The following is a 12,177-nucleotide window of genomic DNA, read 5'->3' as shown; positions in this document are numbered from 1 at the left end:
CGCCGCGATCCCTTTTTCTCATCTCGGCTCCGTTCCTTTTTTTTTCTCCGCCGCGTTTCTTCTCTTGTTCGTTCGCCACGAATATATATTTCTACCTACCGCCATTTCCACGCCCGCTTTACGATCGTTCAGATATTATACAGGAGATATACCTCGCCCGTTGTATCGAATTCGCGACGATCCAACTCGCGATGATCCGACTCTGTTGTAAATAAAATTGTTGCGTATCGTCGAGATCGGGTCAGAAGAAGCCTCTGAGGGGAATCGTGGCCGGAAATTCGATCGTTCGCGAGGTTCGCGGCTAATTTAACTTCTTTAATCTCGGGATTGAGAGAGAAAGAGAGAGAGAGAGAGGGAGAGAGGGAGGGAAAAAGTCGGTTTAACGATCGAATTGGCCGTTTCACGAATGGAAGCGCGTAAACGTATTCCCGTCACGGAATCCTCAGGAAGCGTTCAACGGTGGCCGCCGACTTCGGGAAAAGATTGGGCTGGGCCGAGGCGAGGGACGGGAAGCGAGGCTCGTTTCCGGCAGACACGAGGGACGGACGATCGGTGTCCCCCGAAAAGGGACGACAGTGCGAAGACAACAGGGGGTCGAGCGGAGGATACGAGTATGGCCGACCGGACTCGAGACTCGGTAGACAGTCCCCTGGGTCCCCAGGATCGTCGCCCGAACCAGAGGACAACTCCTCAACTTCTGGCGACGAAGGTATTGTTCTTGTCGCTCTCGTCTTTCCTTACTCGCGCCATATTTATTTTTGCAAAAAAAGAAAATAGAAAACTGGCGAGCGGAAATATTTTTTTTCTTTTTTTTTTAGTAGCGATGCGTTTATAAAATTTGAGTGGCTCGAACCGGAGGATCATTCCTCAACTTCTGTTAAACGTGCTAAACGTACGATATTTATTTTTGCAAAAAAGAAAATAGAAAATTATCGAGCGGAAATATTTTCTTTTGCGAATTTGAAATTATTCGCAACGATGCGTAAATAGAAAATGATGATCGAGATAATTTATAAAATTTAAGTGGCCCAAATCAGAGGACGATTCCTCGATTTCTGAAGATATGGCATGTGCAACACGCGTACATTTATTTTGTTGCAAAAAAGAAAAGAAAAAATAGAAAGCTATCGAGTGGAAATATTCTTATTGCGAATTTGAAATTAATCGCGGTAAATAAGAAATGGTCGAAGTAATAATACGTTTAACAAAATTTAAGTGACATAATTGGTGGGAGCGTTATTAGGTTTAAACGGAGACACAAGTAGTTATGTGGGACAACTTGTTCGTCGTATTCGTCGTCGATACACTTTAATTAACGGGGGAAATCAAGTTTACCGGGCCACCGGCGGTCGTGATAGTTCCATCCTGGCAAATTAACGGCGCAAGGACATGCAAATCGAGTTTTCGAATTTATTTCGGAACAAATTCTTGTTTTTATAGGCATTTGTTCAAAACACATTCGCACATAGATAAATATTAGCTGTTCGTTAAAAATTGGGGGATTTTGTAAAATAAATAAATAAGAACATAGGGGAACAGGTGTTTATCTTACTCGTATTGGTCGTTTCGCAGAACGTGCATTCCAAAAATTTGGCCATCGTGTGCGAGCTTAGCATTCGTGAAGTTTTCCTCAACTTTTTGAAACAGCGAAGAAACGCGAACAATTTGTGACTTTTTACTCCATTAACGTGATTTTCGCCCCATGGGACCAGTTCCCGATGAGGGATGCAACGAAACTTTTATACACTTGCAAACAAATGTTTCGAATACAATGTACTTCAATGTACAAGTGCGAAATTCTATTTTCAAATTCTTCTCAAAAATCTCGAGAAACAATTCGTAATTTTTTTTCTTCTTCTCCTTTTAATATCTATACCGTTGAAGAAAAATAATTAGTTAAAAATTTCGAATAAAGTTACTTTAAATAATTACTTAAAATGCTTAAATAACATTTATTCGTAGCTGTTATAGTCGATCCGTTTTTCGGTATAATTTCGACCGTTTGACGTTGCAATTATTTCCGATTATGTCACAATAAATTATTGAAGTAACTTTACTCGTAATTTCAACTAATAAATTTTATTTGTCCATCGTTGGTTACATTCTCTCATCTAATAGAAACTCTGAATAAATTATTACCAATTTCGTAATTTTCTATTATCGTCAATTCATTATTAATGAACTAGTCGAATTAAACGGCGTTAATTTAACGAATCTAACGAATCTGAAAAGCCAGATCACGGACGGTTAACCCGTTGTCGACTCGACTTTCCTCTGATGTCTCTCTTTCTATTCGTAGAAATTCGTTTGCAAAAGAAGAGCGCGACACGGCGGCGAGTGGAAGCCGGAACTTCCTTTCCCGCGACGCCTTCTTTGTCAGACTTTCAACGATTTTCCTCCCTTTTATCGAGCTTCCCGTCGACGATCCCTCCCTCTCCGCGAAAATTTGTCCCGTAACGGAAAGCAAAGGCGGGGAATTTTGTTCGACAAAAATAGCCAAGATTCTCCGAGACGTTTGAAACCGCTTCGAGCTATCAGCTATCGATCCATTATGGAAACTCTTTTGAACTTTTTTCACGTTTCTCCGCCAGATTTTTATCCGCAAACGCGTTTAACGATTTAACTCGTGAATTAACGTCTTTAAAACAACTTTCCTTCCAAATTTTCCTTTTAATTATATCTCGAGGACTTTCTTTTCTTTTTTTTTTTTTAACTTTTATCTTTTTAAAGTTTAGAAATTTTTCATCGAAACTTGCTACTCTCCTCGATACTACTACTCTTTATATAGTTATTAAAAGCGCAGAGAAAAGTTTTCACGTTTCAATCACGAATGATATAATACCTTCAACCTCGCCTAAACTTTTCCCATATCTAACTGAAACAATCTCCCTCCACTATCGATACGCGAGCGCAACTAATCAACTCCTCGACTGTCTCCGCCTTTCCATCCAACGAACGTTGTCCCGCGCGCTGTCCCGTTTCCCGAAACAAATCACTTTCGATATGACGTTCAGTATTCGATCAGCCCGGATAGAATTGGAGATTCGGCGCTTCGTCGCCCGGAACAGTCGAAAGAGTGAAATATTCACGTCGTTCGCATATGCTTCTTTTCTCGCCCCAATTTTTCGAACATTGGGTGGCCAGTTGCGGTAACCGGCCAACAAACGCAATCCAAAATTCTTTTCGATTCGAGTCGAGATCGTTGGCTCCCGGTCTTGAATCCCCGAACGAGTTGCCGAATATCTCTCGAATACGAGATAAAGCCTTCCTGAAACGAATTTCTGCAAAATATTCTTCGCTTCGACAAACAATTTTTTATCAACGCGTCCAGTACGTATTCCCGTATCGATTTTGGCTCGTAATCTCGGCGGAGGATTATGCGGAAATGAGCGATACCCGCGTGGTGAGGGAAATCAATAATATCGTGGACGATGATGCGGCAAAGGTACGGCGATAACGCTCTGTAATTGCTGGGTATCGCACCGTGGAAATTATTAGATTTTACATTCGAATATTTACATTCGAGTTCGAAACGTTTATTTATTATTTGCTTAAATATTCGACGAAATTAAAATTGACACGTTCAAACGAGATAGGTATATATATATATACCTTATATCCTCGAAGGATTAAAATTATAATTATAACCAAGCATCTAAAGTTTTATTGTTGAGAGAATTTTATTATTTACAAATCTTTAGAATCTTTTTTAAAATTATTGTTTAGAAATCTTCTCGTTTAATATTCTCCGAGATCCTTCTCTTCAAAATCACCACGAGAACGAGACAACCTTTCGAAAAACGAAAGATTCGGAGAGATAGATCTTCTTACCGATCCTTTCTTTTCCCCTGCTGACTTCGATATGCATAATCTGCCAAGGATTAGGGAGGAGAGACACGAGAGATAAACGGCGTGAGTTGAGATCCGTCGTGGTTGGACAAAGCCGTTTCGGGGCGACCGATGCCGGCCCTTGATCGGCGATATAATTGTTTCGAAAGCGAGCAGCGGAGTAAGCGAACGTGGAGGCTCGCTAATTCTCGTGAATATTCTCTCATCGATGCGCCTCGGATGCGCGTCGTTGCATCCTCGAATATTACACCGCACGGTGTAGACACGGTGGAAAGTGGTAGAGGGAGGGGGGAAACGGAAGGGAGGTAGGAAATGGGCGAAAGAGGGAAGTTATAGAAGCGGCGTTGAATTATGGCCGTTGCCGAGTACGGTCGGTAATGCGGTCTCGCAATGCGGTACACCCGTTTCCTACGATTTGCTTCGTTTAACGAACCGTCGTTTCCGCCGCCGTTCCATCGATCCAAGATTCATCATAATCCGAGAGTCGAGTAGGATAAAAGTAGGTAATGGTTCCCGGCTGATGCCAAACATCCGTCGAAAGCCTCTTCAGAGATCTTGTTCGTGCGATCGCCTCCTGGGCTTTGGACCCGAGGATTCTTTCTTTCGAATGCAAATCCGCAAATTACGCGCCCGTTCAATGTTTATGGATATACGATGACTATGTTAAATAATTGTTTTTTTTTCTTGCGTATTTAAGATACATATTTTCGTTTCGAAAAAATTTTTTTACAAATAATCGAATTACTTATCGTTCGTACAATAAAATAAGCAGATTCAACGATTAATCGACTATCGCTGTGGAGGTTGGGGATCGATAAATTGAAATCCATATTTCTCCGGTTTCCCTTCATTTTGGAACGGACAATTTCGTTCGATTCTTCCTCCTCTAATTCCATCCAGTTGTCCAAGTTTCGTAGGGATGTTAGAAGGATATCTGTGGGGAACAGAGAAAGTTTCGCGCTTTCGCATAGTTGGCCCGAGAATTCCATCCAAGTTTCCATGACTCGGAAGGGATCGTGATGAATTACCTGGCCGAGGCACGTGGAAAAGATGTTTCCCGCGTGTATTCGCGCGTCATCTTCCACCCCGTGCATTGTTTGCTTACGCTCTTCCTATAGAAGCTGATCGCGCGAGAAAGAAAATGAGAGAAAAGTGGGACACGCGATGAACGCAAAAGATCACTGTTCTCGCTCGTTTGCACGAGGATTGTCCTCTACCTTGGGTTCCCCTCGTTTTCCATTAGGTTCGTGGAAAATCACGACGCGTTTTATCCTCCGCGTACACGTCGATACCCACACCGCCGCCGATACCCGTTTTTAATTGCATCCTTTATTAATCCTGTATTAATTGCTCGAATCACGCGCGACGATCGAGCCGTAATCTTCGCGATAAGGTAAAAAGCGTTCGTCTTTCGTCTTACTCTCCTCCCTGTTTTTCCGTTGGCACGGAATTATCGAACCGGTTGGCAATGCGAGTAACACTCGAGAGGCCTAGACGTATCGGTCGTATCGATGATCGCAGAGACAGATGTCGGAAAGGGGTCTCTCGAGAGGAGAGGAGACTCTCGAGAGTGATTTGGAAGATGGAGGTTTGCCCCGATAGGGAGCAATAAGTTGGCATAACCGGTATGGACGATAGGAATCCGCTGACTTCGGTCTGGCTTCTTCTTCTTCTTCTTCTTCGAGGCGAGGCGAGTCCTTACCGTGCACTCGAAGAGGGAAGCCTTTTTCTTTCTTTCTTTCTTTCTGCCGTGCGATACTCCAGCCGCGAAAGTGCCGAAGCTACCTCGCGGCTTGCCAACTTGAAACACTCGAGACCCTCTTCACAGCTTTGCTTTCGTATACGCGATTTGTCTCTCCTCGACCGCGCTCCTTTCCTTCTCTCCTTGGCAGTTGCGCCGATTTTCGGGGATGCTTGCCCGGGATAAACACCCACGCGTGTGTGGAGAGATTTTCTTCGCCCGGCGACTTATCTGTCCTCGCAGCTTTTGAAAATGATCGGTGGCCAACTCTAATTTACATAAGAAACGATATCGCAGAGCTGTGTGGTTCTGTTTCCATAAAAGATTTATCGATACATGTCTGACAATAAGATACGTTGTTATACAGAATTCGATTATTTTTTTTTTTACATACACATTTTGATAGAAAAACGATTGGAATTTCGAGCATTTAACGTATTGTTTATTGTTATTCAATAAAGGATCTCGAATCGTTTTTTAATCCTTGTCTCTTACGTTTTCTGTTCCAGGTGAGTATCGCGCGGAACGGATACGAAGATTCACTTTAATCCCGATAAACGGTGAGCCAAGAAACACGAGCGTTTATGGTGTGTAATGTAACGTAGATGGTAAACAGCGAGGAAAAAAGTACTTGCGTTTCTCGTCGAGGCCACTTTCCCGCGCCAAAATTAAAATACTCCGCCCGCCCCTTTTACGGTATCCGATCCAATTCTCTCGGTCAACCTCTTCCTTCTTCGAGGTATTCTTCGAAAACGCGGCCTCGTCTGCGCGGACTATGTTCGCTCTCTCCGGCATTTTTAACGAAAATGGAGCCCATTGTTCGCGCCGATGATCGTCGTCCTCCTGGACGAATGGCGTCGTCGTTCTGGTAATTGGAGCAGACCCGGCCACGGGAGTACCAATTAAACTTATATCTCGCGATGTCTTTATTGTCGCCGCTTGAATGCGGTCGCGTGCCTCAATTCCTGGCTAAATGAGTTTCCCCCTCATTGATTCGCGGTAACGATATCGCGGTGAAAATTCCCACCTCTCTCCCTGCCTCTCCCTCTTTGTCGCTTCTTCGTTTTCCGCCAAACGAAAGAATCTTTGTATTCTTTGATTCGGAACGAAAAAAATAAGGAAGAAGGAAATTAATTTGAAATCGATTTTCGATAGAAAGCATTGAATTTTCACGCGGAATTTAATAATTTGTCGGATTTTCCTTTCGTATCTGTTCGATCGTGGTGAAAGTGTCACACTTTCGTCCCCTGTTAAACGAACCGCGTGTCGCGCCAATTTCGTCAACTCCAAGATTTTCCCCTTCCAATTTCCCCCCCGTTACGTAGCCCTTATATAACCACCACTCGACGCGCGATAAATAACATTTCTTAATCGGTGTTTCGTAAACACTTCTCTCGGAGAGATTCTCGCCTCGGAATAATAGAATTATTCTGCCTCGAATGTTAATTAACTATATATAGGGGATTCCAATTAACGATCCGCGCGTCGCAAACGCGTCTGATTAATCGACGATCTATCTTTAACTTTCGTTATAGAAGAAATATTACGGACGACGATACGTGAATAGCTTTTTCTTTCTTTTTTTTTTTATCGAGTTACCTCTCGATAGAATAGGTTTTTATCAGGAAGGAAATTGCAATTCTGCGAGATCATCTACATCGTCTTTCGAACATTTTGCATACGCAGCAATATTTTATACGCGGCAAATTGCGATATCGGATATCGAAGGATCGAAGGATCGCAACCTATTCGCTCGACGATCAACTTCATTTATACCTTCTTTCTTTCCTTTTTTTTTTTTTTTTTTTTTTTTTCAATCAACTTGGAGAGATCTTTCGCACAATTCCCGATTTCAAACGACACGTCTTTCCCTCGATTTTCCACACAGCGCGGAATCTGCATCTGGTGGAAATTATCGAGTAATCAAATTCACCCGCTTTCCGCGCTCAATCCCGATAATTACTAATTGCAAATGGATGCAATGGATTTGACGAACGAAACACACGGGCACAGATGGTACAGACGAGGAAGAGGACTCGCGCGGGGTTTCTTCTCTGTCCGCCCTTGCCGATCGATCCCCGATGAAGGATGCATTTCGTTAATAGTTTCCTTCCCTTCGATGGCATTTGTGCAGCTGTTCAACCTGACCTTAACCTCTTCGACCATCATCTTCCAATTCTTTTCGAGCCTATCTTTCCTACTTCTCGTCCTACTATCGATCGCTTTTCTTCCTTTCTCCTCTTTCGTTGCTCTTTTCCCCCTTTTTCGTACACGTTTGACCTGCTTGTGAAAACGATTATCGAGCAAGCTTCATCTTTTCGTCGAGATATCTCCTATCCTCGCATTCTTTATCATTTTCCTCGTCATACGTTTCATTGTTCCAATATTCTTCGGGTACTATCGACACGGGAGGTGGACACGTCTCTCGACTTAATTGTGGAACAACTTGTTTCAGCGAATTTATCAACAATAGCCCCTCTATAGAAACTTGGAAAAACGCCATTGTTTTCCCTTTATCAAATAGTCTATCCTTTTCTTTTTATTTTCTATTTATTTCGTTAAACTCCCCTAAATTTTTAAAGGAATGCAAATATCGTCGCTCTTCAGTTATTATTTCCATTGGATATTTGATAGAAAATAACGACATGGATCTCTACGTTAAATACTTCACAATTTTTCGATCATCTCTATTCTTCCAAATCCTTCGCTCTATTCGCTCGTTATTTCCAAGATCCAGTAAAAGAGAATCCATCGCTCGAGACTTCATCACAGGCGTGATGTTTTAATTAAATTCTCTCTCGAGATACGTGTTTCTAAGATGCGTGTTTCCTAACACGTGGCCAAACCACGTTCGCTCGCGAAACCTCTCGTCGTCCCCCGTTGTAAATCCTGACGAGAGTGGTCCTTGGCCCGGCTGAAAACGCTCGAAAACGAAGGAAGCCAGACATCAAAGATACACCATACACCGCGCGAGTTGTTGACCGACAGACTGTGCAAGAAGAGGGTCTAAATTGAGCGAGGCGAATGGTTTGCGTGACGAAGAATGCGGTCTGGCGAAAAGGCGAATGGTGGAAATATTTGGAATCTTGTCCCGAGAGCATCATCTCCAAAAAAAAAAGAAAAAAAAAAAGAAAAGAAAAGAAGAAAAAAAGAAGGTGTGAAGCTCAAAGTTCGACATCAAAGATCGCGGGCAAGTTTCAATCCGACTGTTTAATTTTCCAGAAGAACTTGTTCCAAATTCCGAGAAACTTTATCGAGTTATTTCCTGTTTTCGTTTCCACGCTCTTCCTCGAATAGAAGTGCACACAGGTTTGTAGTTTTATTATAATCACCGGCCTTAACGGCAACGCTGTTTCCAAGTGACTTACGACTTCGTCCCTTCCGCAAAATTAGTTGTAAACTGTCACAGCGTTTTATTCGTATCGTTGGACTGACAGGTGAACGCTCGGTCGCGTGAGAGGGACTGCTAATAAATTTCCAACGACACGCCATTATGGAATGCATAACATGCTCGCGGGAAGAGAGGCCTGCACGGCGATTAATGTCCATTTTCAATGGGGGAGGGGATTTGAGCTTGACGATTGGACAAGGGTTCGCTCGCTGTTTATAGCGAATCGCGTAAACGAGATCGGCGAGGGGAATGGTCGTAAATTTTTGCAGAGGGAGAGAGAGAGCTTCTCCACAGGGATAACGAAATAATCGTAACGAGGAATTAACGCGAATGGATAATACGCCGTGGTAAATTCTCGAGAACCGCCGAGAGGAGAAGATGGCTCACTCAGAGAAGCATAAATGTGTTTCGCATAATAATTACCATCATCTTTTTTTTTCCTCTCCAGGGTTATCAATCATTTACGTAATACAACAGATGCGGTAAACGGGACGGGCATGCGTGTATTAGCTGTATGAGAAGAATACAGACGCCGAGCAGTTGATGCATAACTCTTTTATTAATGTTCGAAATCATTCGATAATAATAATAATAATAATAATAGTAATAATAATAAATAAATTCATCTTTCACATTTTTCATTGCCGTCGAAGAATGCGCGAATGGAAACCGTATGCTTGTGTGTCTCCTCGATTCTTTCGTCGAAGTCGCTTCACGGACGAGAATTTCTTGGACTTTGATCTCGTGGCCAGGAATCGTCGACGATGAGATACGACCGTATCCCCGGATGAACAGGACAGAAACAGACTCCGCTTAATTTCTTCCCCAGACTCGGCATTATTTTTTATCAAAAAAAGTTCGCGAGCCAACCTCCTCTCGCAAAAAAAAGATATACCACGTTGAGAAAAAAAGAAAGAAAGAAAGAAAGAAGAGGTCTTATCAACCGTTCCTCGGTCTCCTCTGCAATTATGTACTTGGCCGGGACGCGATAGAGAACACGTTTCCTCGAGCCTTTATCTCCTCCTGTCCTCGAAATAATACCACGGAAACAATACCATTTTTCAATGTACCGATTTCTCCGTTACTGGAAAGAAACACCGATGTTCGCGATCGCTTCGTTGAATTTGGATGATTTCCAAGTCGAGAGGAAAAGTGGTTTGACGAAATTTTGAAGAAGATAATCAACGTGTAATAATTTTTTAAAAAGGGAAAAGGGAAAATTGTAGGTAATCGACGTGGCCTGAAACGAGCGAGTCGAAGAATTCTCCAGTCCTCGAGTTTGCGATTTTGCTCTCCGTTCTTCATTAATTTGCAAAATGCTGTCCATTTTGATATTCGAATTTGAATTTTCGCGCGAGTTAATTTAATTAATTGCAGATCAATCTGTTTCTAGAACCTCTCTCTCTTTTTTTTTCTCCCATATAAATCTAGGATAAAAGCAAGATATTATCGTCAACTTTGATATTTGCACCTTCGAGGTTTCATTTCGAGGGATCATACGTATCCATCCGTTGGAGCGTTCGTGATCTTCGAGTTCCGATCGACGAGGTGACGCGTTTACGGTATTTTGGGAATGGAAGAAGGCAATAACACGCGGGGGACTATGTTCGAAGCATTCGCATATTGCACCAGGAAAACATTGGCCTGGTGTACTGTGGGACTTGTAATGAAATTCTATTGCGTAGTAACTCTGACCGCAGTCTCGGTATCCTTTGCTCCCTCTTTCTGCTTAACATGCGTGAACACACGTGCACGCAACATGCACGTGTACACCCTGTTTACAAGATACACGAGCGTGTCGCCTGGTAACATGGCTTAACTCGATGCGTTGTTCGTCCTTGGATCAAAAGGAGATTGACCTTTATGGCGTCGTACAATCGACGAATTTTCACATTAATCTTTTTGATCGTAGCAAAAAATGATACGTTCTCAAATATTTTAATAATTTCTGTAATTTCTTGTGCCGATTAATTCCCACTGAATCGTTTTTTAACTCTTCCATCGTTACTTTTTTCTAATCCGTTCACTTCTCGTCGCATCTTCTTTCATTTATCTAACCACTTCCCACAACGAAAAGTGAAAGAAATTGCTCCGCAATTCGTTCTCGAGCAAAAAGCAATTGTCGAATTTCTCTGTAAGATAGCTTTGAAAATATAACAGTATTCCGAAAGTTGGAGCGATCGATCACGATCCTCTCCACGGAATCGTCATCATAAACCTATCCGGCCGTGTTCTCGTAACATTTTATAGGTTCGTGGCAGCGATCATGCCGACGGAAGCAATCGGTGGTTGTACGACGATCGGCGAGAGCTCGATTATTAGTATCGACACTGCTTCTCCCCCGTTCGTAAACGATTGATGGAACGGAACGATAGCGTGCAAAAAGGGTATTGTGCCGGGGAGATATTGCGATCCAATCATACGTAAAATCAGCCGCGATACTTCACCGATACTTTTCCATCTCCAATAGCATCCGCGGCTTACCTCCCTTTTCCGTATCGACAAAGCCCAAAGCGATATATTCGATCCTACCGTTTCCGTGATCTCGAAAAAAAAAAAAAAAAAAAATTGGCGCCATTGATCGCTCTCGTCCTCGGATTTTTATCGGGGCAAGCGATGCGCTTCCAGTGATTGGCCGTAATTTATATGTAGATCGACCCCTTCTAACGAATTTTACTCTCCTTCTCGCGTTGGCCTTCCTCGAATTCCTGCTTTTTTGTCACGAAAAACACGCGTGCACTTTGCCAATTTTCCGGTGGAAACGAAATGACGAAGCTGTGCAATCGATATAATCGCGGAATCTAAGAGAGTGTGTTCGAATCAAATCGCTTTCTTCTTCTACCCTTCTCTCTATTTTTCCTCGAGCAATTCCTCTTCTCGCCAAGTCATAAATAAGGGAAACTTTGTTCTTAGCCCAGTCTCTTTAATCCTCGAACTTCGAAACGGTTAAACGTGGGGAAGAATTTTTCGCCCAAAATCTATTATTCTCGCTTTGCTATTGAGAGGGAAAAATCTCTCTCTCATGAATAAATCATCGACGAGAGAGAAATATTTCTTTTCGGCGGGGATTACGTTAATTTCGATCCAGGCAAAAATTTTTTTTCAATTCCACGCCCTTGCGAATGAAAATTTCTTCCCACTTGGGTTGAAACGAGAACAAACATGGTTGTTGCATCGTTGCTCGCCCAGCCATTAA

The 12,177-nt window shown here is 42.7% G+C and overlaps 1 protein-coding gene across 27 annotated transcripts in view; it reads left to right on the top strand.

Annotated features, from left to right (window-relative positions):
- The window catches only part of LOC102678731 (inner centromere protein-like), a 148,650-nt gene that overhangs the window by 101,870 nt on the left and 34,603 nt on the right, over positions 1-12,177 (top strand). For 14 of the 27 annotated variants that reach the window (XM_031513601.1, XM_031513604.1, XM_031513605.1 and 11 more), the window contains exon 2: positions 6,100-6,150. The exons of the other annotated variants lie outside the window; for them this stretch is intronic. In XM_031513601.1, the coding sequence (XP_031369461.1) occupies positions 6,100-6,150 (51 nt within the window). The remainder of the gene's footprint in view (positions 1-6,099; positions 6,151-12,177) is intronic. 27 annotated transcript variants of the gene reach the window in all.

The sequence above is a fragment of the Apis dorsata genome, unplaced genomic scaffold (assembly GCF_000469605.1).
Source record: "Apis dorsata unplaced genomic scaffold, Apis dorsata 1.3 scaffold_683, whole genome shotgun sequence".
NCBI lineage: Eukaryota > Metazoa > Arthropoda > Insecta > Hymenoptera > Apidae > Apis > Apis dorsata.
The sequence above is the reverse complement of the archived record's forward strand: the minus strand, read 5'-3'. Positions and strand labels throughout refer to the sequence as shown.